We start from the raw sequence: 27,671 nt of genomic DNA, 5'->3' as shown, positions 1-27,671 counted from the left end.
TTGCGTCAAAACGATTGTTGTTGCACTTGTGAATTATCTGTACATAATTCAACTGTCCGCTCAGCCTAATCCAGTTCAGGTGCTGGTCCTCAATCAGTAGGTCACATAGTTCAGTATGTCTGCAAGAGAGAGGCCCTCTTCTCAAGAAACTTCTCATTAATTAATCCAGTTACATTTCTAATACACATTCATGTATTATTATCATATTCAGGGAATATGTCCCACAATACTTTAGTAACTTCCCTAATATGAGTATCAAATGAGAGATCGGGATCAAAGATGATGAGAGACTGCAAGTGTCAAGCTCATGTAATCCCACATTTCCCATTAGTTGGTTCTGTGATCCCATTAACAACCTCTGTTTTATCTGAATTCAACATTAGAAAATTCTGTGACATCCAATGCTTGATGTCTGTAAGGCAAGTAGGTAGTAACACTCAGGCAGAAGAAATTCCTGGCTTTAGGGACAAATATAGCTGGGTATCATCAGCATAGCAATGGAAGTTCACTCCGTGTCTGCGGATAATGTCACCTAACTGTAGCATATATAATGAAAACAACAAAGGACCTAGAATGGAGCCCTGTGGAACACCACAGACAACTGATAATACCTATTTTACGTCCCCAATAGAGACAAACTGAAACCTATCAGAAAGATAAGATTTGAACCAGAATAGGACAAGGCCAGACAGTCCTACTGTGCTTTCAAGATGATTCAGTAGGATGGATTGGTCTACAGTATCAAAGGCAGCACTTAGATCTAGAATAATTAAAACTAATGGAAAGTCAGAGTTTTTCAGCAGATCATTCAAAACTCTGACAAGGGGCGTCTCGGTGCTATGTGCAGCACTGAAACTTCCCGAATATACCATTAAGAGTTAGACATTTTTGTAATTGAATTACAACAACTCTATCTAGAACCTTATCTAAGAATGATAGGTTGGAGATTGGCCTATAGTTATAGAGGACTTTAGAGTCCAAATTATGTTTCTTAAGCATAGGCTTTACCACAGCTACCTTAAGTGCTGAGGGAACTATACCGGAGGAAAGTGAACTATTTATAATTTTTAAAATGTGGGTGTTAATAACACCAAGAACATCTTTTAATAGTTTTGTAGGAATAGGATCAAGAGAGCATGTAGTAGCTCTCATATGTTGATCTAGTTCTGTCAGTTCCTGCAAGGTAAGCAAAGAAAAAGCCCCCATAGTATCCTTAATAGGTGTAGTTGGTAAAATTGTGCTGGAGTCGTCCTTAATAGAAGGGGTCTGTGGAATCTCATTTCTGATGTCTAGTATTTTATTTTTAAAGAAATGTAAGAAGTCATTGCAGCTGTGAGAGGAGCCAATGTCAAGGGTAGGACTATTAGGGGAAGGATTAATTAATTTATCTAGAGTAGCAAAAATAAATCTAGGATTATTTTAATTTGTTTCAATTAAATTAGAATAATCTGATGATCTAGCCAACGCCAGAGCCTTCCTATATATAACCAGATGGCTCTTCAATGCGATGTCATGAACATGCAGTTTAGATTCCTGCCATCTCTGTTCTATTTTATGATCCTCATATTTCATCTTACAAGTTGTATCATTAAACCATGGTGAGCTTTTTTTTAAAAGACTCTCTGAGTTTTGATTGCTGCTACAGTATCTAAGATACCAGTCAAGATGGTGTTGTAGGTATTAACCAGCTGATCTACTGATGAGGACTCAGAGAGTGGTAATGAGCTCAAGACTTAACTAAGAATTAATTACTCGGGATTTAAATGTACGGTCCCCTTTGTAGATACTGGCAGAGTCACCTCAGGAAGAATGGCAAGATGATCAGAAATAGTAAGATCTAGGGTTATGATGTTCTTAACAGCTAAACCACGAGAAATTACCAGATGGCCATGATTATGCATAGAACCTTTGACATGCAGGATATAATCTAAGGAATCCAGTAGCCTCAAAAATTCTAAGGAGTTAGAATAAGAATCAATATCAACATGAAGGTTAAAATCACCCAATAAAAGAATCCTATCATTTTTGACTGTCAATATAGATAGCAGATCACCAAATTCAGTCAGAAATAGCAGGTTTGACTTAGGTGGTCGATAAATAATTACAATATGAACAGGTAATGGATTGTTTAATGTCAAGTTTAAAACTTCAAAAGATGAATAACCTTCAACAATTTCCTGTTTGATTCTAAGTTCACTACAGAAAACAGTAACAAGTCCACCTCCCTGCCCAGCAGAGCGAGCTTTCTGGAAAAAAGAAGAGTTAGGTGGAGAAGCCTCAATCAGGGAAACATTGTCATTCGGTCCAAGCCATGGTTCAGTTAAAGAGAGAATATTAGTGCTGTAATCCTGAATAAAATCACTAATTAACGGAGCCTTAATAGACAATAAACCCAGGTGTAAATTGGTCCAATCAAGAGTATGTGATTGAGCAGGGTTAATAGGAATTTGATGAAGGTTACTGTAGCTTACACCTCTGTGTTTACTCAGCGGGCAGTGGGAATGGCCTCCTGCCTTTCATTCATATTTACCTTCTCAGGTCCCTCTACACATACAGTTCCCCTTTTATGTTGTGACACTGAAACATTACATGGAGCAGGCGCATTTATAAAGTTAAAATCTGGGCCAATTCACAGGGCAATTCAAAAAGGAATGTAGCCACACCCTACCAGATTAAGTACTTGTAATGTAATGCTAATGAATGTACCAGTTACAATACATATTGATGCCCTGTGTTGTGTGGCCACAGCTCCCCTTCAGGAAGTGCATTTAGAAGTGGTGCCGATCGCTGGAAGGAACCAGGAAGTTAACTTGACAGCAGTGATCCTCCCTGCAGCTACCAATCTGACAGTCTTCTACTGGTGGATCGGAGACAACCTGCAGGTACTCCTTTAGGCTTTAGCCAGGCACATCCCAGCTGTTACAGGACCTCTACTGTACTTCACACAGGGTTTCCCAAACAAGAGATGTTTTATATTTGTATAAAGAGCACCCTCTAATGGGGATTTTTGAAACTACAGACAAAGCGGTTTATAAAACAAATGATCTTTTCAGATTTAGGGCAGGTCAGGCTATCCCTTATAAAATACTGCAATTTACATTTATGCTACAATTTTCTGTAGTATATTGCTGTAAAATAAAGTAAATTGCAAACACTATGCTATAAATTATTTTAAATGGTTATACTAGTATGTAGTATGTATTATGGTTGATATAGTCTTAGTTCAGTAATTAAAAAAATACAGCATTAAAATTGATCAAACTGAAACACTGCACCATTTCCCTTTCAAACCGTAGTACATATAGTATGAAAATTTTGCAGTAGACCACAGTTTACTACAGTCATTTCTTGTGTTTTTAATATTTAATATTGCATTGTATATCTCATGTGGTGCATTGGAAACTACTTCTACATAAATGGGACACATAATTCACCAGATTAAAATGCAGCCACAGACATCTAATTATTCTTTGAATAATGTACTGCACTAATTGTTACTGTACCTCTTTGGAAGTCTAATAACACACTTTGTATTCTTTAGCCTACCCTCTCCTTAGAGAACAGCCTGATTACCAAATTCCCAAAGACCGGTGAAGTGATGGTGACAGTTCAGGCAGCCTGTGGAAGGTCCATGGTCCAGGATACCAAAACAGTACGGGTGTTTGGTAAGGACTGTCTCACTCAGTGGAATGCCAGACCAACTCCTCTGCATTTGAAGTACAATGTTTGTTTAATTCACACTTTAGATTGTATTATTTTATTAACACAGCATTTTACCATGATAGTTCACTTGGCAGACACACATTATGCACAGAAAATGTCATGTTGAATGCAGCATATTTGTATGAAGAAAAAAAAAGAATTCACAAGCTCCAAACTATCACTATTAATGTGGATTTAATCATAATAAACCCAGGAACGTTAAAGACTGCATTATTAAAGAAATACTTCAATGCCATACTAATGCTTAAACTAGACAGGAGGAGATAAAGGCAGTTTAGCAGCAAAATGAGCAATACTCTTGTATCTCCAGTCATTATGGATGAGGTTCACATAGTTGCACTATACTGCTTACTGCAATAGATTGGGATCTGTTTAAGAGAATGGGAGTTATTTATGTATCTGTATCTGTGTACTGCAATGTTAATAATGGTACCACATTTTTTAATATATACAAGAATACACATTGACCAGTTTGTAAGAAGGCTAAATAGCTCTTTGAATGGAAATTGAAAGGGTGTAAGAATAAGTTCAAGTTCAATATGAATATCTGAATTCACCTTCAATTAATGGCTTATGTAAAACCTCATGTATGAACTGTGTTTGCAACTACTTTTTTCTAGTCTAGCCTGTGTGCTACTTGATGAGAAAAGTCTATAGTAAATTTGCACTGTAATTTTATAGCTTATCATTATTATCTGTGCTTTACTGCACTTATGGCTTTACCATATTATGCCACTGTAACATTTTAGAATGTTACTTTCTCAGCATAATTGTATTCCTGATCCGTTCCCTGTTACAGATCAGTTCCAAGTTCTTCCTCTCAAGTTCAGCAAAAGCCTCGATCCTTTCAATCCAAATATCCCAGACTGGAGGGCGGACATCGGGCAGGTTGTCACTAGAATCCTAGCAAAGGTACTTCGTACCATCGTTTTGAATCTAGTCAGGTTTGCATTTCTATGTCTAGCAGCAGATCTACACCGAAGTGAAACATACAAACAGCCAGACTGTTTCAGTTTAATGATCAGGAAAAACTGGTTATCTTTGAGTAAGACAGGAAAGGTACCAATGCTAATTCGCTGGAGGTCTGGATTCATATTTGTCTTAAAAGTGATTCAATTTGGTGGTGTCAACTTCAGTTCGCAGTGGGCAGCAGTCCACATCACTAAACCATTACACTAGTTAGCTCAGCTGGGTCTTAGAACCTTTGCAGGCTGATTTAAAAAAAAAAAAAAGATCAGATGGAGAATGGATTGTAAATATTGACCATTAAATTCATCATGTTTTTTAGTCAACCTTTTATCCATGTCTCACACTAGTCCTGCTATACAAACTGATGTGGCTGCTGTTTGTTCTCTTGCAGATAACTGACATTCCACAGGCATCCTTGGTGACTGTGGTGAAGCCTGACCTTCCAACCACAGCAGATTTGTATGTGCTTCCACCAGAGAGTACACCAGAGAAGAAAAGAAGCACACCTGTTGATAAGGTAGCCTGTTAAACACGACCGCACATATTACAGTAACTACTGTAAACACCATCATATATGGGAAGTCACCATTAGCGCTCAAGGTCTTCATTGTGTGACTTCAAATTCTAGAATCTTCATTATGACCAGTGTACGGTATATATTAATGCACTAGGGGGCCCCTTGAATTTGTTTATTGATGAATGAGTAACTGTTTTGCTTTTTTTTTCAGAGGATACCTGCCATAAAGCAAGCTCTTAATGGGAACAATGTTAGCTTTATAGTGAGAGGGGGCCTAGTAGTGTTTGTAAACCTGGCGGATTCTGATTCAGGTAATTGATTCATAGAATGTATTTATTTATGGCAGGAATAAGCTACTAGGAAGCAGCAGATGTCCCATAACCATTTTCAGTGTTAAACTGCAGTAAACATCCTTGATGTTCCTTTCCTATAGTTTTCTGTTGTCTAGTCTACTGTGCACTACTTTATCAGAAAGCAGCTATTGTTTGTTCAGATTCAAAGGTAGTCATAACTTGCTTTCTTGATGTCACACTTAGCAAAACACTTCTTGTCATGGCAAGATGTTATAAATGACATCTTGAACCGTGATCAAAGTTCCTGCAGCCCCACACTAATCGGTGAACTCTGTAGCTTTCATCTTACTGCTGTAATTTCACTAATTTGCCATCAGTGAGAATCGCAACATATTTTCAATTTGTAGCCACATGCAGACATTCGCTTACAGTAGCACCCATTGTGCTTGAAGTTTTACAGGAGCATTCTGCCTTCCTGTCAGTGTGGCTGAGCAGTGGTTCACTTCAGGGAATATGGCAGCTTGACAGGCAGTGATTTATTTGCTGTATGTGTGAGCGAGTGCACAAATGTACAGCTGTAGGGTTTTAAAACTGTACAGCGGAATTCAGTTGCTGTGCCGCTGAGGCAGAAAAACAGGAATATAGAGTGCTGGATAATTTTAATTGACTGGCTGTCTTCTCTAATGTTTTATGGGTATACAGGTTGTTAAATAGGTGTGACTTCACTGTAATTATTCAATTATGCTATGGTGTGTATTATTTTATCTATGGTTTTGTGTTGAAACCTGGAATTACTGTGTCTGACTGATGTGTCAAGGCAGTGTTAGGATCTTATTTGCTTTAAGCAAGATGATCCAGATGGTAAGACACAAGAGACCCCCTAACCTTGTCTCATTTGCAGGGGCAGAATCCTTTACGTTAACACTCAATCAGAATACAGTGTTCATCCACATCCGTTTCAGTGTCAGGAATGAGAAAGAATGTAAAACGATCTACTCAAACCTAATTCAAATACATAATATAACCTTGGTACTTATCCCAAGGAATCTCACAGTTGATTAACAAGGGTGCACAGATCCTTTGCTTTAAGATCATGGTGATTTTTATAGTTTTCCATTGCAAAATAGCTCTATCGTTTTAAAGGATACTTTGATACATGTATATCTGTTTTGTCACCTGGTCCTAATATACTGTACTGTACTGTTTCAGAGTCTCAGCGGAGTGGTACAGGTGGCGGATTCTGGGCTATGGCAGTGATCTTTGTTGTCTGCTTGGTTGCAGTAGGATCATTCATTCTGTACAAATTCAAAAGGTATATGTGGGTCATAAAACTGCCATTCCTTGGGATTTGTGTTGTGTTGTGAAGAACTCTCTCTGCTAGTTTACTGAGCTGAAAGATCTGTCTGCCTGCTATGTGAGCGAAGCAGACTGTGAGTGAAGCAGACCGGCCATTACCCCAACAGTGTGTACAGGATGCTGGGTCCTGCTAGTGTCAGAAGCACTTGGAGAATCAAAACAATTTTGAGTTTAGTAGGCATCATATACAGTACATCAATGGCACCAGGTTTGTAACATTTTTGGTGGTGCCCATGGGTGAAGAGGCAGATTCCCCTATACGTGGGTTAGGAGAAAAAAATGAAAATAATCTCTTTTAAAAGCCTTGTTATGTACAATTATCATCGCTGTGCACTTACAGTGTCTCATTTATGTGTGTATATATTGCTTGCATATGGCACATTGTACTATAAAATGGTGTAGAGGATAAACAATGAAGCCTCACTGAATACAGAAAACATACAACAGTGGATGGATCCATAACCTTACGAAAGCAAAGGTTCTGTGTTGCTGCTCTGGCCTGTGAACACACAAACATGGTGCATTTAAATTAAACCAGTTTTAATTTCTGAAAGAGCCAGAGAATTCAAGTCACTCAGAGTCTGATCAAGTATAAACAATAACTCAGACAGAGTCGTTTTTTAAAGTAGAAGCATAGGCAGAATAACTCAAAATATAATAATACGAATGAATCTCAATTTTCGTAAATAAAACATAAGAATAAAATCAATAAATAACAAAAATATGCATAAATGACATGAGAATGATTGGCTGCATACACACAGCTGAAGTAAGACTTCAGTCATGTTTTGTAACTTGGATTATAAATTAAATTGCTTCCCAAACTATAAGGATATTTGAAAAAAAACATTTTTATAAACACTAGCGTTTCATACCCTATTGTTATTGTGTGTGTCATATGGACAGGACCCTAACTTCTACATCAAAGTAATTAAATTAGCAAACCAGGATAAACAAAACTGGTGCATAATAAAGCATGTACACTAGTCAACTTAATTTTACATTTGTGTTTATACAAAGATAGAAGTAATTTTTGATTAGTTCACAGACAACTTGCCGTTTAGTAAAGAGCAAAAACATTTCAACACTTTTCAGTTCGCAGAATGAAGTTGTTAAGGTGATTTTGTCTGTTTCATTATTATTATTATTATTATTATTATTTATTTCTTAGCAGACGCCCTTATCCAGGGCGACTTATAATTGTAAGCAAATACATTTCAAGTGTTACAATACAAGTAATACAATAAGAGCAAGAAATACAATAACTTTTAGAAATACAAGAAATACAATAACTTCATCAGTAAGGTACTTTTGAACATGCAGAACTGCCAAGTGATTCAGTCGTTCTTGGCTCATACACAGTGGTTCACAAGTAAGTTTGTAGTCTTGGTAGACAGACTAACAACACACTACCATAATATTGAATACAACAATAAAATACACAAACATAATACTGAATATGCAAATGACAAAAAAAAGTGGACCCTGACCCAATCTGACCCTGTCTGGTTTGGTCACTTTGTGCGAGAGCCGATGGTCTGTGAAAGGCTTGCGCTTGTCACCAGGGTGCAGAATTTTCACTTCTAACAAAGGAGAAATGACACTGATTTTCCTCTTAAACTAATCTGATGTGAAATGTCATTTGATAGGTACGCCATTATGAGGTGGAATTTTAAAAACATATCGTGTACAGTATAAAGATATCTTTCCCATCAAAAGTTACGTACAATTATTATATATAAGCTCAAACATTTGTGGTGCTGGGCTGATTCTAATCAAGAAGCTCATATTGATAGAATGTCTAACTTTAAAAAATAAAAAGGAAGGCAACCCACACATTGAAAAGGGACATAAATATGTTATGTAAAGATAAGAATTTACAATAAAGGCAATGCTTCCCTTTTTCTAATCACAATAAAACCTTCCTTACTGTCTCTTACCTTCCCGACAAGGAAGGTAAAGTCTTCTAAGAAGGTGCAAGGGGGGGGGGGGCACCTTCTTAGAGGACTTTAGGTGCAAGGGGGGGCACTTTCTTGGAGAGTAAGATTTTTTTTGTTTGTTTTTTTTGTTTTACTATTTTATATTAAGAAATTAAACTTTTGGGACATATTGAGAGAAATTGTATATATATATATATATATATATATATATATGTATTTATATATATATATATATATATATATATTTTTTTTTTTGCTCCTTTAGAAAACTGCCTGGTAGAAACGTTTATGCCCAAATGCACAATGAAAAAGAACAGGAAATGACCAGTCCTATCAATCACAGTGAGGACACCCAGAACATCATCCAGGGGGAGGAGTTTATTGATGACGATCTCGATTCACAAACATTAGGTAACGCTGGAGGTAGCCCCAATTTCCATTGATTGGATTTTTTTTTTCTTTTATGCTTATTGTTTTTCTTTCATATTATTTTATTCTTATATTTATACTTGTTTTATTTCTATATGCATTTATATTGGTTTTTATTTTACTTTATATTGATACGTTTGAGACACAATATTATACTAACTGGCCAGTAAAGGTGTCATACTCTATGAATGCCTGTTTCTGATTAAGGTTAAGGTTTTATAAATATGAAATACATTAGGGTTTTGTGCCTTATTGCATTTGAATTACGAACACTTACAAAACATGTATTTTTTTGCAGGTAATCACTCAGGCGTGGTTCTGAGCATAAACTCCAGAGAACTGCACAGCTACTTGACCAGCTGATGGTTACAGCATCAATAAACTGCCAAGACTTGTCTCTATATTTTATTGTTCAGTCCTGCGACACTAGCAGAAGGGAAAGCAGGATATTCGCAGTTGATACTACAGCAACCAGTCATTTTCAAGGGAAAAAAATAGTGTTTCTGTAATCTGAGGAGGGGGAGAAAAGTGGGTCTCACTGTTTCTCAAATGACTCTACCTGTTATCACTTTTTTTTACTAAAGAACAAAAACATAACCACTATACTGCATTTTGAAAGAGGACATGATGCTAACGTTTCCTATCATGTCTACTTTCAAGTCCATTCACTGTAGCTTTCATTACAGTTTCTATATAATTAAATGCACACTATTTAGCAGCAGCTTTGTCAAACAGCTGCCTAGTCTTAACTGTGTTCTTGTGCAGGTAGTAGCAGTATTTTGAGTTATGGTCATACAATATCTATTGGGTCAGTATGTGTAGACCCATGTTCATTTAAAAAGGCTGTGCTCACATCCTGTGCTGTGGCTCTATGCACTAAATCACCATGCTTTTAGCGTGTCGAATCCCTGCAAAGCCCCACACGCGGCTTCATCTCACGACAAAATGTTTTGTGGATCTCACATCTCGCCTTACTAGGTATTAGGAAGGTCAACTGGAAATTCATATCTAGTATTCTGCTTTGATTAACCCACAAATACTGAAGATCCTGACCTAGGTATTAATAAGGATGACCTTGTGCAAGAACAGCTGCAGGCTGGATCCACTGCTTGGTGGTAGTCCTAATTTAGAGGAGGTGATAGATGGCATCACATATTAAATTGTTAAAGATGAATTTCTTTCTGTGGTATCTATCTAAACATCGGTTTGTTTATAGAAGTAAATATGTCAGATTATCCTGGTCCCTCTTCCTCAGACCCATATACAAATATCGCCTCCCGCAAACAAAGTGGGGTGCTAATTTGACATTATTTATTCAATTTGTTTTACCTGAAAAACAGATATGGATAAAGGAGTCTCAAAACATTGGGCTGTATGTATGAAGTTTGAGAAAAAAAAGTGCTACAGTTTTGCACTGTAACAGAATTATCTTTAAAGAGTAAGTAGCGGGGTTCCGAAAAATAGTGTTACACGTCCCCATGCGTTTAAATAACGTACCTGTAACTTTTCTTTTCATTGTTAACATCCTGACAACTTTTTGCACTTATAACTTTAAAGTCTGTTTGAAGCTCTTTTCAAAATAGCCACTCTAGTGCACTGATAGTGTAAGAATTATTACTGCCCACATTGTCAAACAGATAACACAGCAATAACGATCCATGATGTAGTACAGAACAGAAAAGCCAGAGCACTTGATATGTTTTTTATTTTGGGCTCTTCCTGCAGTGCCCAGTGCACTAGAGCGGCCATTTTGAATAATGCTTTGAAACAAACTTTAAAGTGTAAAAATTTGTCAGGATGTTACAATGGAAAGAAAAATTACAGTTACGTTACTTAAACAGCTGTAGCAACACGTTGGGATATATAATACTATCTTTTGGAACCCCACCACTTACTTTTTAATAGTCTCGATAAAATATGAGTGACTACTAATATATTATGTAGTGGATTCTGCTAATCCTGCAAAATATGTAATCGGCATATGTGTCTGTTCTCTTGTTTTTTAAGCTTAACAACAAGTATAATACATCATGTTGCTTGAGGATGCATATAATTGCTTTTACCATCCTGTAAAAATAGAATAGTCAGTGTAAAGATTGGACCACAGGCTAAATGTTATTGTATTTTCTCTTTATAAGAACATTTCAGAGATTAAATATTGAGTGGCCCCTTTGTAGGATAATACTAGCAACACCCCAGTCAATAATGCATTAATTGAGTTCTCCCTTGGTTGTCTTTGGGCAATGAGAAGACAGAGAAACAAAGAACGAAACTCTGCATTGTGTCCCGTCCCCCCCCCTCCCCCGCTCTTCTTAACAAGAAGATACCAATCCAAGTCCCTTTATTAGATCTAACAAGAGTATGAGAAACCCATACTCAGCATTCTGTACACACACTGGGGCTGAGGAGACTGTTATCGCTTTTTACAGGCTCATTGAATAAAGAATGAACACAGCTGGGTCAGCACTATTGAGATGCATGCTACCAAAACAGACCCACATGTCCCTAAGAAAAGAGTGCATGTGAGCTCTTACAAAAGGTGAAAACACGCACTCATGACCTACATCTGTTTGCATCACTTTTGTTCTCTAGGCCTTGGTTACAGTCTCTCTTTCATGATAAACAGACCCTGTAAATAACACAGCCCTGACCATCTACCATTACACCTTCACAGGTTTACCTCTTATTTATAGAAAACCCAATAGTGATGTTAAAGCAGTGGGTAGTTGATTTTGTAATCAACCTCGAGTACAAAAGGCCATGCTATTGTCTATTGAGGCGTGTTATACTGGTAGCACTGCTATAACTACAAAGGCACTATTTTTTTTTTACTGAATTTAGGCTAAATCAATTAGCATGTGCCTAAAATGAAAAGCAAAGGATCATCTTATTTTTCCTGTAGTGGTCATGTTTATTCAATTTTGTTGATTTGTCTGCCTGGTTGCTGTTTTACTATTTTCAATTAATGTTGTCATTGTTGTCCCTATCAAAGTATGATTAATAATCAAATTGTAAATGTTTTTAAATTAATGTTAAAGATGTTTGGACAAACGATGGTATGTTAAGGGTAACATAAAACTGTTGGAAGCAGCTATTGGCTGCAGTATGTTGTGAAAAAAAAGCAAGGCATTTATTATTATTAATTTCTTAGCAGACGCCCTTATCCAGGGCGACTTACAATTGTTACAAGATATCACATTATACATTATTTCACATTATACAGATATCACATTATTTTTACATACAATTACCCATTTATACAGTTGGGTTTTTACTGGAGCAATCTAGGTAAAGTACCTTGCTCAAGGGTACAACAGCAGTGTCCCCCACTGGGGATTGAACCCACAACCCTCCGGTCAAGAGTCCAGAGCCCTAACCACTACTCCACACTGCTGCCCATGCAGTTTACAAATGCTACTTTAAATTTCACAAAGGTTGTTAATGGTTCAATAGAGCCTATATTAGGCAATTAAATGTGGCGAGTTTCCCTTTAATTTGCTTTGTAAATTAAAAAATACAAAAATACAAAAACAAATCATAATGTAAATAATTACTGATTAACCCACTGTCTACTAAGGCGCATTCTCAAACATTATCACATTACCAAGGTGTTACCACATGATCTGTGTGAAGCCTTGCTTTTACTACACTCTCCTTTACTTGTACCGTGGCATACCACAAAACATGTTTCTGATGGTTTCACATCTGATAATTCCATCTGTCAAAGTTATTATCCTGCAAGGTGTTAATGGGTTGTGTTTCACTTATTTTATAGATGTGGGATTGTAGTGAAGGGGAAAGCAGCTAAGTGTGCTAGAAACATCTGATATATGAAGCTTGTAACTAACAAGTTAAGCGGCCTCTATAACAGCAGGGTATTGTAACTAGTTTATTTGTCTTCTGTTGGTACAACAGTAGTTTGGTTCTCTTCCAGTCAGTGGGTTAAAAAATAAAGGGGTGTAATAAAGCACTTTGTGAAAAGAAACTTACTAAATGACCGACTCAAAGGAAAAGTAAGCTTTGATATGCTCTGTAATCATGAACACTAACTAAAGTATGTATTGATTCTGATCACACTACAGCTACGAAAAAGTAGGATTCCTATTCTAGTAGTCCCCACTTGTACATATGCTGATGCTGGCTTGTTAGTTTTCTAGTGATGTGATGTTTGTAAATCTTTTGGGGGATGAAATAAAAATATATATTTGTCGGGGAGATTCAATGTTTACACAAAGCGTGTGACTTGACTGCACAGTTTATTCTTAATGTTTTCAATAAATGTTTGGACACTCTGCGAAATGTAGTGCACAGAACCAAGTGTCCATAATGGTTAAACACTTAATTACTTTATAACGGTATAGATTTGTTTTAATGATTTGAACTGCTCTATGCAGAATTAACATTCATAAAAAAGCTTCTAAAGGTGTAGTAGACACATACTACTGTATACATACCTGTGTACTCTGTTGCATCCAAAGGTATGCCTTTGTTTTTATAAAATGCACTTCAGATTGTGGGTAATAAAACTGGTTCCAAACTCTCTTGATCTGGTTGTTTCTATTTTTTCTTTGGGGGTTTCAGAGTTGGTATTACAATGTTTTTACTACAGTTTTTTCGTTGAATGCAGTACGCTGGTAGTGTGAATCAGAATGGCATAAAAAGCTTAGTATGGAAACAAGTGTTTTATTATAAATATCAAATTCCGAGTTACTTTATTTGTTTATTTATTTTAAATAAAAGCAACTTAAAGAAACCAATTCCAATCCTTTGTGGCAGATGTTTTCTTTATTATACACAAACGTTTGTCACCAAGTTGGTGTCTGTCTTTAGGGATAATACATGATATTAGAAAAGTCAAAACAAAGTGCAAAAAAAAAAAAAATCTATTTACATGGTTTCACATTTTTCAAATCAGTCTGTTGTTGAGGTTTTTACATTTTAGCTAATGTAGTCTGTTGTTTTGTTTACAGTTGAATTACAATTCCAGCTGAAACACTGGGTAGACTTAAGTTATAGAAATAGATAGGGACAAGTAAACAAGTCTGTTTTGGCACCCAGTCTTCAGCACATCACTGTACTAGTTCCTTACATACATACACAGAGTATGTGCTACCCTCCAGCTCCTATGTATTTTATTCAGGGTATTCACCAAAAGAAAAATACACTGACTACACAACCTCCTCAAAATAAATGTTGTAAATCTCACAGTCAGACCTTACAATTACTTATGCAAGTAATGTATCAATGTTGCAGCAATTTGGGACTCTACACTTAAAAAAAAAAAAAAAAAAGGTTAGTAACAAATATTTACATGTATGCCGAACCACTTACTTATGAAATAATTAAGCGCTGCATATTTTTTTTTTAACAACATTTAAAGTACAACACTTTTGGGCTCTATGTATCATTGATTTTTCTTTCGTATCTTGACTTTTCATAGGTTTTTTTTACTTTGTAGACCTACCCACGATGTATTAAAGTAATTTTCACTCCCGTAACTTAGTTTTATCCCTGCCACGGTAGTTACAACTGTTCGTTTCAAACTATTTTAAGAATATAAGAAAATAAGAAAGTTTACAAACGAGAGAAGGCCACAACCCATCTTGCTCATTTGGTTGTTAGTAGCTTATTGATCCTAGAATCTCATCAAGCAGCTTCTTGAAGGATCCCAGGGTGTCAGCTTCAACAACATTTTCATATGCACATGTAAGAATCTCATTATAATATCGTAGTTTCACACTTGATGTATTATCATTTTTTTCCTGATTTACGATATCGGTTTGTGCCTGTTGTTTTACACATCTCACTGGCGTAGATTCAACTAGCTTTTGTATGTGAAACTTCCTTTAAAAGTTTCCTGGCTTTTAGTTACTTTAAAATAAAGCACCTTAATATATAAAAGAAAACATATATATATATATATATATATATATATATATATATATATATATATATATATATATATATATATAATAACAATGGCAATAAATACATTTTGTTTTGGTTTCTTTTATATGTTAAGGTGCTTTATTAATGATGGGAAGCACAGAAACAAATAATTGCAGAGTTCTTTAATTAAACACAAACTGAAATCTTTTCTACTCAGTAATTATGTAATGCACAGACAACTGAAATACGCCAAAAAGTGTTTACTTGCGAAGCCTACTGTATGTACTGTACTTTTTTCCTTTACACAAATAAAATATACACAGACTCAAACAAAAGTTTTCGATATGAGTAAAGAACGCATGTGTACTGTGGGCTAGTACACTAACTTCTGTACTTGAAAACATTAACTTAAAAATCCAATTGATGCCTGTGATTAATACGTTTTGTGACTAATTTGAAGATATTAATATGTTTCAATATTAACTAAATCAAGTTATTAATCAAATTGATCAATCTTGCTACATAATTGATTTATTAAAATGTTTGGATATACTGTTACTTGATTGATTACTGTTTTGTTGGAATATGTTTTGTGAAGAAAAGAAAAAAAAAGTTTTTGACCGCTTCAGATTTTGCTGCTGATGTATTTATTTTCAAAAGGTTTTCTTTAGGTTGTGCTGCTGCAGCGATCCTTGGTTTTTTCTTTTCTGTTTTTTTTTTGTGGGTGGGGAGTTACTTCACAGTCTTGCACAAGGGCACAGTAAATCCTAGCGCTGGCACTGGTCCCAGTGAATTTATTTTGTTAGTTATTTCTTTCCATGTTTCTTAATGTTTTTTGGCACTGCGAAGTGTTAACTAATATTTCCTGACTTTTTTTCCATTTCACTAACAGGTCAGTTTCGTCTTTGTGGAAGTTTGTTTTCCTTTTTTTTTTGGCCGGTTCCATAGTTGCATCAAGGTCGGAGTCTGCAGAAGCCACAGCTCGATCCTATTATATTTGCCTGCAACTTTCTATTCACTATACCAATCATTTATCTTTGCCAGAAGGAAGTTGCGAATCTATTTATAATGAGATGCAAACTCTGATCTCTCCTGTATAATGAGCAGTAATTTATGCTGTTCGTAAACTTGCGGCGATATTACAGCAGTTGTTCACGAAAAAGAACTGCTTAGTACATCGCACGCAAAAATTCTACGAAGGACGGAGGCTACGAATTCGAAGAACTTACGAACACGCAAGTAATATTAGTACATAGAGCCCACTATCTTTTCCATAATATGACATACAATCTTAAATACTGTAAAATAATTTTTTTAAAAAAAGCTTCAACAAAGACCTGTTTCTGAATGTTGAAACAAAACACAAACCATGAGATTTAAAGGGATAGTATACCTGGTACTAAAATTAATGAAACATGTGAATCAAATGTATCACATTTGGTACTACACCTTTATATATCACTATTTTTTAAATAACTGCATGTAAATCTATACATGCATAACACTTTTTTTTTTTATTACCGATTCAGAGATTTTACAATACACTTTATATGGTAAGAAACCAACCGGTTATGTGATTTACAGCACTAAAATAACTTTCTATTAAACTGTACTATAATATGTTCACTGGGAGGCCCGATTTGAAAAAGCATTAAATATAAATCAATATAAATAATAAAGGCAACGTAATATTTACTTAAACATTTACAAATAAATAACTATTTTTTCTAATTTGCATACATATGCATACAAATTTTGGTCCTCTAACAGATGAACTTAAATTTTATTGGTATTGTTTTTTAAATATGTTTGGCATTTTTAAAAAGGATCAGGAGGAATTGCATTCTTGTTTTCAGTCATTCAACTCATAACTTTTGCATATAAATATATATATATATATATATATATATATATATATATATATATATATATATATATATATATATATATATATATATTAAAAAACGAAAATATTGTCTAGGTGCCAGTCTTCATTTCCCATTCCTAAAAAAAAGAGAAAAATATATTGTGTTAATGGTCTTAGGAATTGTGATTTAAAAATAAACATTGTGGACTGCCCTGGTTAAACAATCAGGTACAGTAATTGTTTTATGTTGATGAATAAAACATAAATACAACTCAGCTGGAGATCAAGTTTAGAATTGGAAGGCATCCAAGGTAAATATCAAAAAATGTTTCAAATGAAAAATTATACTTTCATGTCTACTGAAAATAAACAATGTAAAATCGCATTGCATAGCAGCCATGTCAGACTGGATATGAGCTTTAGTTTCATAAAACCCAACAAACAATTCCAAAACAAAACAAGAATTAAACAGACCACACAAAATACAATTAAGCAAGGTGTTAACAAAATCATTAGCAAAGTTAATGTTAAAAAAAGATGTTTCATATGTTCTAAATTCTCTGTATATTTAACTTCTTACTTCTTTATAGACATAAAGGTAATCCCTTTAATGTTACAAACAATTTTGAGTTATTAAATTAAGCCAGCCAGCCAGCCAGTTAAATTACTGCAGGTTGTTGAGGTCATCGCAAAAAAAAAAAAAAAAAAAAAAATCGTTATGTCGAGATCACGAGATAATTTATCTCAGGATGTCAAGAAAATGGAGATAAATTATCTTGTGATCACAAGATAACAGAATGATTTTCTTGAGATCACGACATAAATTATCTTGTAATCTTGACATGACATAAAGTTTTTTTTGTTTTGTTTTTTTCCGATGGCGTCAACGACCCGCCATACCAAGTAGTTTTTTTGCAAACCCAGCAGGACTGACCTTGGCTTTCCGAAGAACATGACCTCGATTTGGGGATGTCTTCTGTGAGGACCGTCTCTTCAGAGCAGCTGCACTGTTCACAGGAAGCGAGGAGGTTTCTGTATCGCTGGTGTCACAGCTGGACGCGGGGGAATTATCAAGAGTGTGCCGCATGAACACCGGGGACTGAAAGACACAACGCCAAAATATTCTTTTGTAAAATACTACCACGGTTTCGTGAGAACATCAAGGCTTGTTGGTTCAAACCGACGATGAAAGAAAAACGATTTGTTGCATGTATTTATTTACTTTTTTTTTTCACCAGTAGAAAGAACACATTGAGAACGAGGCCTTGTTTACAAGGGGTAAGACAAACCACACAAGAAAAGCTTCTGCTTGTGTCATCGGGATAAAATGGCTACTTTTGGGAACTAAGAATAAGCAGTATGCAATTGTTTCCCAGCTCACCTGAGGGCTGGAGGTCCCAGACCTTGGCTCGATGGTCAGCCCCAGAGTGACCCCGCCATTCATGGCTTTCTTCAGGCTCTCTTTGACCTCCGTCACCTCCAACTCCAGATTGACGCGTTCCGTCTCTTTCCGCTTACACTCGTCTTCCAGTCTCTTCAGCTTGTCCTCAAGAACAGTCTGGGATTTCTTGCCTGCAGTTCATAAAGGAGAACACTTTAAAATGAATTCAAAAAAGGATGTTTCTTTTTGGGAACAATATAAAATATGTATAGAGTATATGCATATTGACTAATGCAAATATTATGGTCATCTTAATTACAAAGTCATTCCCAGGGGTACCTGTTTATTTTTTTCACTGGGTGGAATGAATCACTGTGCTGTATAAAACTGTAAAGCATTTGTATTAGGAGAGGTTTAGCAAAAATATATTAGGCTAACAATAACGTATTAAGTGGCACTGCAGAAGCCTTAAAACCGCACCTGTATTGGCTTCTATCGCAGCCCGGAGGTCCTTTCTCTCCTTCCTCAGCTGTGCCAGCCGGTTGCGGAGATCCTGCTTCTTTTTCAGAAGCTCATCTACCTTGGCCTGCAGTCTCTTGGCATCGGCTTCTACACGGTTTTTACCATACTTGTACTGATCTGCATCTTTAGAGAAATGGAAAATATATTTGAAAGATTTCATCCATAATTTAAATGCTGAATACTCACTGTGGTTCGTTCTATGAACTCAGTGCTTTAGTCTGGCTTCTAGTTTGTCTAGGTTGACAAAAGTTAGATTTAAATGAATATTCTGTTTTCCAGCAGTTTTCCACACTAGTTATTGACTGCAGGTTTTCTAACCAGTGATCCTAGACATTTAGTCTTTTTCTTTCTTTTTTGTTTGTTTGGAAAAGCTTTTTGAATCTGAAAACCAATTCAGGTTTTGATATACAAGTCTAACTTTTAGCCATGTTACTGTATACAGTAACATATTTCTGATTAATTAGGTTTAATTGTAAATTAAAATAATAAAATAAATAAATCACATTCATTACTGTTTGATAAATAACAATTGATGTCTGCCAATTACAACCCATGTCTAAAATGTATGCTTTTATAAGCACCTTTAAAATCTTACTTGTTTTCTTAAAAGATAAATGTTTTCTTTATGACTTTTCCCACCCACCACCAACTCGGGTCTGGTTCATCCCCCTTTGTTTGCTTTCAGTTGACTTCTTGTTAACCACACGCTGCTGGTCGGCCGCTTGCCCAGAATCTATTGTACATGCCTCTGAGGGCTGTTAACCATGATACTACACCAGTTTACTGGAACACTGGAGAACCACCCAAGCCTGGAAATGTCCAGTAAACTCATCGTGACACTTACTGGAATTGTTGCGTTTAATCAAAGCGTTTCCATTTGGCTTCTTCTGCTGGGCTCTGTCCACTTTCTGCTTGGGCACCACTCCGTTGGTCACAGGTATTTTCTTTCCTTTGAGCTGTTTAGAGGCATAGCACTGCTATTATCACGCATGTACTATATACAAATACAACTAATGCCTCAAAGAAATGACCATGCACACACACACACACGCACACACACACATACACACGAACACACACACACGCACACACACACACACACGAACACACACACACTAAGATACCAGCAAGTAGAGTGTTTTGCTTCCCTGACAGAACATACCAAGAGAACCTTCAAAATAAATAACCAGTAACTGAACTTTAGACATGAAAAACGAAATGTGTGACAACATTTGTATTTCGCACAAACCCTCACAGAGGAAAGGGGGAGAAGCTGTAGACAGGTATAGACTAAAAAGCATGGCATGGAAGGGGTTAACAGTGGTAGTTCACCTGTGAGGCTGGCCCAGCTGATCCCCGCCCCCCAGCAGAGGTGTTAGTGACAGGCAGAGAAGAGGAAAGTTTGGAGGGGGCAGGAGTTTTGTACTGGTTAGCAGGTGGTTGTTTAGATGAAGAAGCCCTAGAAAGCTTAGGTGAGTAGCAGGCAGCAAGCGTTGGAGAAGGGGAATTTTCATACAGGCCAGCGTTCTCATACAGCCCCTCATCCCTCCAGTTTCTGCTAGCTGGAGTCGAATACATTTTGTCTCCTGGTTCCTGTGACAACACATGCAATATTAGCAGCACAACGTGTTATTGACAAGAGCAGACAAAAAAGATGGATTAGTGAATTAAAGTCAGGGTATGAAGCAATGTTATTGTCTTTTAGTAAAAATGGCACCATGTTCAATCGCTGTCATTGTACAGTAAGTGGGAAAATGGTGTCATTTTGGAAACATGGTGACCCCACCTTATGCAAGCTTTCCAAATTAAATGTTATTCATTCAGAAAACCTTCACATTTCAGCTTAAAGGGGTCCCATGTACAGTAAAGTTGCAAATTTCAGCTTTGATTATTTTTTGGATCATGGTCAAAAAAAGCCCCATTTTGCACACATGGTTAGTTTGCTGCCTGTATAGAGAAACAATGGCCAATGTGAAAGAGACGGGAACCCCAGCAATTCAGATACAGACCAGAATGAGAAAAGGCATGCGATATACTTCTGAGCCCTCAATGGGGGAGTTTCCATGTGTGGTTATTTACACGTGAAGTGGTGCGCGTGTACGTTTGGGAGAATAGCTCGACAGAATCAGGTTTGTGGCCAAAAATAACGGCCATAGAGAGTGACAGGGTAAATCTCATTTACTCGTGAGCATGACGTAAAACACAGGAAATACACGCCCATTTTCACATGGGAACCCATATTTCACATGAAAATGTCCACTGCTCCCAATCCAGACAGCCTTGGGAGTACGCATGGAAGGTGTCTGGCACAGATCTCTATAACCCTACATCACCACCGGTTGTCAGCCATGGTGATCTCCAATAGCTGGGATGGACATTATATACCTCCAGGTTAATTATTTTCTTTTTTCTTCAATGAATAAATCATGTGATAAATTAGATGAAATATTATTCACTACTAATGATATGCTACCCAACAAATGGGCATTTGAAAAATTATTTGGACATTATTAGGAGGCTGTGTGGTCCAGTGGTAGGAGGCTGTGTGGTCCAGTGGTTAAAGAAAAGGGCTTGTAACCAGGAGGTACCCAGTTCAAATCCCTCCTCAGCCACTGACTCATTGTGTGACCCTGAGCAAATCACTTAACCTCCTTGTGCTCCGTCTCTCGGGTGAGATGTAAGTGACTCTGCAGCTGATGCATAGCTCACACACCCTAGTCTCTGTAAGTCACCTTGGATAAAGGCGTCTGCTAAATAATAATAATATTAAACAACCAGGCACGAAGCTTACAAATCACACCTTTATTACATGAGCTTAACACTGCGCTTTAAAGATTCACTCAAACAAGATGTCACCTGACAACCATGGACTTCCAGGTGAGATTCTCTCCTGTACCTGTTCTCTGTGCATGGAAACCACATTTTCCCGAGCTATCTGCGAAAACAGCACGAGAACTCTACACATGGCTAATTTGCATATCGATCTCCTCCTTTCCCCTTCATTTGCATGATGTCAGCTGAAAAGAGGGTCTTCTCGAGTAAAATAAACTGAGCCAACGGAGACCCAAAATGTATAGGCTCACTTTTCATTTGGCTTGAGCACAATGTTTCGAGCAAAATTAGAACACACATGGAAACTCCCCCAATGTGACTAAGCAGCAAGAGTCCAGTGAAACTGAAACCCTTCAGCTGTTCACAGCTTTGAAAGACATGTCTACTGGAAGGAAACCTTACCGATCCATTTATACATGGGACGTCATCATAATGCAGGGCCACCCCAGAAGGGCAGGAATAGCCATTGGTGGGGTTATCCAAATAGGGGTTAGGAGACACAGCACGCCTGTTTGTAAAGCTGAATGAGAAACAAATATGCTGTATGAGAAAATAATTTTAGCCACACTTGAAAATTAAGATCATGACACATATTTCATAAACAGCATAGAGCGCTGTCACAACCAAGAACACACTGTCGATAGCTATAGTGTTGATAGCTACACTGTCGATAGCTATAGTGTTGATAGCTACACTGTCGATAGCTATAGTGTTGATAGCTACACTGTCGATAGCTATAGTGTTGATAGCTACACTGTCGATAGCTATAGTGTTGATAGCTACACTGTCGATAGCTATAGTGTTGATAGCTACACTGTCGATAGCTATAGTGTTGATAGCTACACTGTCGATAGCTATAGTGTTGATAGCTACACTGTCGATAGCTATAGTGTTGATAGCTACACTGTCGATAGCTATAGTGTTGATAGCTACACTGTCGATAGCTATAGTGTTGATAGCTACACTGTCGATAGCTATAGTGTTGATAGCTACACTGTCGATAGCTATAGTGTTGATAGCTACACTGTCGATAGCCGCAAACAGTAAATCAGAAGCTCGTTTGTGAACAATGTACTTTCAGTTTAGTTAAAATATTTGTACAGGAGTTTAAAGTTCTCGGCAGAGGGAGTTTGAGTTCCTATGTTTTGTGATACAATACAATACTGTTTGAAGACCACCAGGCTTGATGTTATTGAGTTTCGTTATAGATGCTTTCTGGGGAAAAGGTGTTGAAATAAACAAGAACATGTGAAATGATTTTAACAATCTTGTCCTATCCTGGTTCAAATCTTATCTTTCTGATAGGTTTCAGTTTGTCTCTATTGGGGAGGTAAAATCTGCATTATCGGAAGTTGTCTGTGGTGTTCCACAGGGCTCCATTCTAGGTCCCTTGTTGTTTTAATTATATATGCTACTGTTAGGTGACATTATCCCCAGACACAGAGTGAACTTCCATTGTTATGCTCATGATACCCAGCTATATTTGTCCCTAAAGCCAGGAATGTCTTCTGCCTTCTGTTATTAACTACTTGCCTTACAGACATCAAGCATTGGATGTCACAACATTTTCTAATGCTGAATTCAGATAAAACAGAGGTTATGCTAGTGGGATCACAGAACCAACTAAAAGGAAATGTGGGATCACATGAGAAATATAGCCAAACTTAGTCCAATTATTTCCATATCTGATGCCGAGAGACTAATGCATGCCTTTGTTTCATCTAGAATTGATTGCTGTAATGCACTTTTTTCTGTTTTCCCAAAATGTGTGGTATCCTGCTTGCAGCTTGTTCATAATACCTGCACTAGAATTCTGACTAAAACCAGGAAAAGTTTACACTGGCTCCCTGTGCAGTATAGAATTGATTTTAAGATTTTGCTGTTAACTTACAAGGCCCTGAAAGGATTAACACCTAGTTATTTTCAGGAGTTACTGACCCTCTATCTTCCAAACCGCACTCTGAGATCACAGGATGCGGGTTATTCCTAGGGTCAAGAAAAGCGACACGGGAGGTAGGGCTTTTTCTAGTAGAGCTCCTAAATTATGGAATGCTCAGCCTTCGTTTGTCAGGGAAGCTGGGACCATTACAGTTTTTAAGTCAAGACTAAAAATGCAGTTTTATAAAATGTCTTTCTTATCTTAGTGGGTTCTAATGTAACTTTAAAATTGCTGCTTTTGTATTATTATGTGTAGTTTAAATGGTCTCACTGTGGCAGTTATATGTGTGACATGCTATGCAAATGTATTGTGGTTTGTAAATGCAATAAATAAATAAAAAATAAATAAAAGATCACAATGTGTTATAATTTGTCATCTCAACAGCTATTACAGCATATTTGTTTAAGAACCCGATACACTGATTGCCTGGTTTATATTAACAAACCACCTCTGATGTTCATCCATTACAAAGTCCTGCAGTTCCTTTAATGTGGTCTCCAAAATGTGAACCACAGCCTCTTCTTTGATAGATACTTTACAGTGCAACTCAGCACTGTCATTAATTGTTATGATGTGGTCTAGTTACCCATGGTAAGGCATTTGGTTTTCGTTATCTTCCCATTTGTTCATTAGAATCATGGGGGAAAAGTCAGACCATTAATTTTGAATATGGCTCATGGGATTATTAACATACAAAGTGTTAACACTTTAAGACATTAACAATGTACAATGAAAAGCAGATTTCAAAACAAATGTGTTTAAACCATTAGTCCAAGGGTAAGCAACCCTGGCTCTTTCACTTAGTTTCTTAATTAAGGTAATGTTGCAATGGAAAAGACAAGGTTCTCTACCTCTGCATTATCCTCTTAATGTGTATTTTACTTCAAATCTTATTTTCTTGTACATTAAATTCAAGAGAACTATATCAGTGAACCAATGCAGACAAAGCTCCTGACATACGTTTGTGTGAACCTCTTTTTTGCTGCTTTTAAGATTTCATTATCCCTTCTACAGGGTAACCACTGTACATTTCCACGGTAATCTTGCAGTTTGCCATGCTTTTCCCATGATGTACGCAATACAAAGTTAACTAGCATTTTTACAATGCTCTATGTCTATGGTAGAGCGCCCAAAGATCAAGGCTGGTCAGCACCCTTGAAATAGTAAACCCTGACTCAGAAACTGCAGTTTAGCGCTCCTTCTCCTCTGATTCTGGAGACGGCAGCGGCTTCTCCCCCTCTGATTCTGGAGGCGGTAGTGGCTCCTCCCCCTCTGGCACTGGAGACGACAGCGGCTCCTCCCCCTGTGGCACTGGAGACGACAGCCGCTCCTCCCCCTTTGGTACTGGAGACGACAGCGGCTCCTCCCCCTCTGGCACTGGAGACGACAGCGGCTCCTCCCCCTCTGGTACTGGAGACGACAGCGGCTCCTCCCCCTCTGGTACTGGAGACGACAGCGGCTCCTCCCCCTCTGGCACTGGAGAGGGCAGCGGCTCCTCCCCCTCTGGCACTGGAGACGACAGCGGCTCCTCCCCCTCTGGCACTGGAGATGACAGCGGCTCCTCCCCCTCTGGCACTGGAGAGGGCAGCGGCTCCTCCCCCTCTGGCACTGGAGACGACAGCGTCTCCTCCCCCTCTGGTACTGGAGACGACAGCAGCTCCTCCCCCTCTGGCACTGGAGAGGGCAGCGGCTTTTGGGATGGCAGCTCATCCCTCTGGCTTTCGGGATGGCAGCTCATCCCTCTGGCTTTCGGGATGGCAGCTCATCCCTCTGGCTTTTGGGATGGCAGCTCATCCCTCTGGCTTTCGGGATGGCAACTCATCCCTCTGGCTTTCGGGATGGCAGCTCATCCTTCTGACTTTCGGGATGGCAGCTCATCCCTCTGGCTTTCGGGATTGCAGCTCCTCCCTCTGGCTTTCAGGATGGCAGCTCATCCCTCTCTGCCTTTCGCACCAGAAACTCTGGCTCCTGCAGCAGCAACTCCGGCTCTGGTGGCACCTTCTGGCTTGCTGCTTGCTATAGAAGGTGTACGAGATGCTGCCCCTGCTGCACTGTGTGATGCTGTATCTGCAGCTGAACCTTGATTAACTTCTTTAAATTGCACTTCCATTTTTTCTTTTTCTCCTTGTGTAGTTCCCAAATAGGTCACTATCCCACTTTTAAAACCATGTTGTGTCGCCTCCCGGTCAAGGCTGGTCTGCGGCCTTGAAACAGTAAACCCTAACTTGGAAACTGCAGTTGAGCACATTTTTATTTTATAACAAACCAAAAACAGATATTTCTAAGTGTGCAGGACACCTGTCCTGCCACATCTACTATACTTTTGTGTTATTTGCCAGGCCTACTTGTGGTAGACCATTCTTTCACAATTCAATTTCTTTATCAGACTTTACTGTTTTACTGTGCTATACAGCAGTGTCTTTTCTAGGGGTCCCTTAATACCCTACAGGCACTTTTCCGGTTGTTCTGCCAACATTCTTACCAGAAGGACTGCTTTGCCAACTGTACCACATTAGCAGTCGTCTCCACATCAATGTAATCATAATGCAGAGCTGCAGGGTCTGTGGAAGAGCCGCTCTCTGCCAGCAGGACTCCAAGCCACCTGCCCATCCCCTCAGAGGAAGAGGCCTGTGGGAATAGCCGCAGAGAATTGAAAGTGAGCTCAATGGAATTATTAGTCCCCCTCTTCCTTGGTTATTACTTATTATACAATTTTCTTTATACTCATGGGGGAAAAAAGAGCACAAGTACTTTAACCTAATCTTCATTTTACAGATTTCTTTCCTCTCCCCTGACGTGATTATAGAGCCTCATAGGAAATGAGCCTGCATGCTGAAATCCTGTAATACAATCATTTAGATAACTAGCATTGATGACAGGAAGGGAGGAAGGGATTAAGCTGCGCTTTCATACAACAATGGCTGGCAGTTCCGTGAACAAAGGGGTTCTGTACCTCGAGCACGGCCACTTCCTGTGCGTTGCGCAGCAGCCGGAATGCTAAGGGGTGTTTGGAATCCAGGCCTGGGATGACCTCACAGCCCCGCAGCGGGATGGAGGCCATGTGCGTTTTCAGGTCCGTCCGGTCCTTGTGCAGAATCAGCTGGTTGTCTTTCACTCGGCACCAGCGCTCCCGCCAGCGGTTGTTGGACAGCACGTTCAGATATCCTAGAAAACCGAACCATAGATACCCACATTCACAATGGCATTTTCTGAATACAGTGTTGGGCTAGTAGCCTATAACTATTTGGTTCTTCCCAACTGGAATTCAAATTTAGAACATGGTTGACTTTATACTATAGAACATTGTTTTGCGTCTTGAAGTACAATCCCATTTTGAAATTGGCCCGATGTATTCACATTATAATACACTGGCCTAGCACTATTTCAGTGCATCTATTGCAAGATGATTTAAAAAAAAAAGAAAAAAGTTACATCCATATATTATATCCTGTTTACTGAACTGAACCTTGTTAATGTATGCTTGCAAGAGGCGTTGAAATCCCCCCCCCCCCTTTACTGGTTCTATAAAACAACCCACCCAAACACACCCCACACAGACTAACCACAAGTGGGAACATCTTCCTCTGCTGAAGAGGTCTGCTCATCAGTCGATGGTTTCTTCTTTCCCAAACTAATGATCTTTGTAATCTTCTTTCCCGCCACTTTGCTCACAGTGCCCTTCTGCTCATTCTTTGAGTTTTTCTTTCCTTTCCCTGCAAGAACCGAAATGCATCCTGTGATGTTATCTGTAACATTTCCATTCAGTACACAAATAACTCCTTCATTTCAATGTTTTGTGCACCTGTCAACCGCTTTTGACAGTGGTTTGTGATATCTGTTGATATGCTATTCATTCATGGTTCTCTCTCGCCTAAAGTATTCTGAGTGATAATCTTATTTTTTACTTTAAATCATTTAACACTGCATAACTCTAAACTCAGTAAATTACCCAGACATGTAGGCTTATGATATACTAATATGGATATCTATTCCCATTTTTCTTTATTTTTCAGA

The 27,671-nt window shown here is 37.9% G+C and overlaps 2 protein-coding genes across 7 annotated transcripts in view; one reads left to right on the top strand and one right to left on the bottom strand.

The window, feature by feature from the left end:
- Positions 1 to 13,768, top strand: part of LOC117408305 (VPS10 domain-containing receptor SorCS2-like) — a 259,841-nt gene extending 246,073 nt beyond the window's left edge. For 2 of the 3 annotated variants that reach the window (XM_034013191.3, XM_059005171.1), the window contains 8 exons: positions 2,749 to 2,882; positions 3,542 to 3,665; positions 4,523 to 4,635; positions 5,084 to 5,209; positions 5,421 to 5,520; positions 6,712 to 6,814; positions 9,064 to 9,221; positions 9,526 to 13,768. In XM_034013191.3, coding sequence (XP_033869082.3) covers positions 2,749 to 2,882; positions 3,542 to 3,665; positions 4,523 to 4,635; positions 5,084 to 5,209; positions 5,421 to 5,520; positions 6,712 to 6,814; positions 9,064 to 9,221; positions 9,526 to 9,590 — 923 coding nt within the window. In that variant the 3' untranslated portion in view covers positions 9,591 to 13,768. The remainder of the gene's footprint in view (positions 1 to 2,748; positions 2,883 to 3,541; positions 3,666 to 4,522; positions 4,636 to 5,083; positions 5,210 to 5,420; positions 5,521 to 6,711; positions 6,815 to 9,063; positions 9,222 to 9,525) is intronic. The other variant, XM_034013192.3, reaches the window with a different exon arrangement.
- A 2,209-nt stretch (positions 13,769 to 15,977) lies between these two features.
- The window catches only part of LOC117408611 (actin filament-associated protein 1-like), a 93,006-nt gene continuing 81,312 nt past the window's right edge, over positions 15,978 to 27,671 (bottom strand). For 3 of the 4 annotated variants that reach the window (XM_034013762.3, XM_059005182.1, XM_034013761.3), the window contains exons 9-18: positions 27,221 to 27,370; positions 26,611 to 26,822; positions 26,140 to 26,285; positions 22,121 to 22,238; positions 20,219 to 20,479; positions 19,731 to 19,842; positions 18,845 to 19,009; positions 18,365 to 18,555; positions 17,918 to 18,082; positions 15,978 to 17,120 (exon numbers count right to left, since the gene is read on the bottom strand). In XM_034013762.3, coding sequence (XP_033869653.3) covers positions 17,094 to 17,120; positions 17,918 to 18,082; positions 18,365 to 18,555; positions 18,845 to 19,009; positions 19,731 to 19,842; positions 20,219 to 20,479; positions 22,121 to 22,238; positions 26,140 to 26,285; positions 26,611 to 26,822; positions 27,221 to 27,370 — 1,547 coding nt within the window. In that variant the 3' untranslated portion in view covers positions 15,978 to 17,093. The remainder of the gene's footprint in view (positions 17,121 to 17,917; positions 18,083 to 18,364; positions 18,556 to 18,844; positions 19,010 to 19,730; positions 19,843 to 20,218; positions 20,480 to 22,120; positions 22,239 to 26,139; positions 26,286 to 26,610; positions 26,823 to 27,220; positions 27,371 to 27,671) is intronic. The other variant, XM_034013763.3, reaches the window with a different exon arrangement.

The sequence above is a fragment of the Acipenser ruthenus genome, chromosome 2, assembly GCF_902713425.1.
Source record: "Acipenser ruthenus chromosome 2, fAciRut3.2 maternal haplotype, whole genome shotgun sequence".
Classification (NCBI taxonomy): domain Eukaryota; kingdom Metazoa; phylum Chordata; class Actinopteri; order Acipenseriformes; family Acipenseridae; genus Acipenser; species Acipenser ruthenus.
Note: the sequence above shows the minus strand (reverse complement) of the source record. Positions and strands in the feature narration are given on the sequence as shown.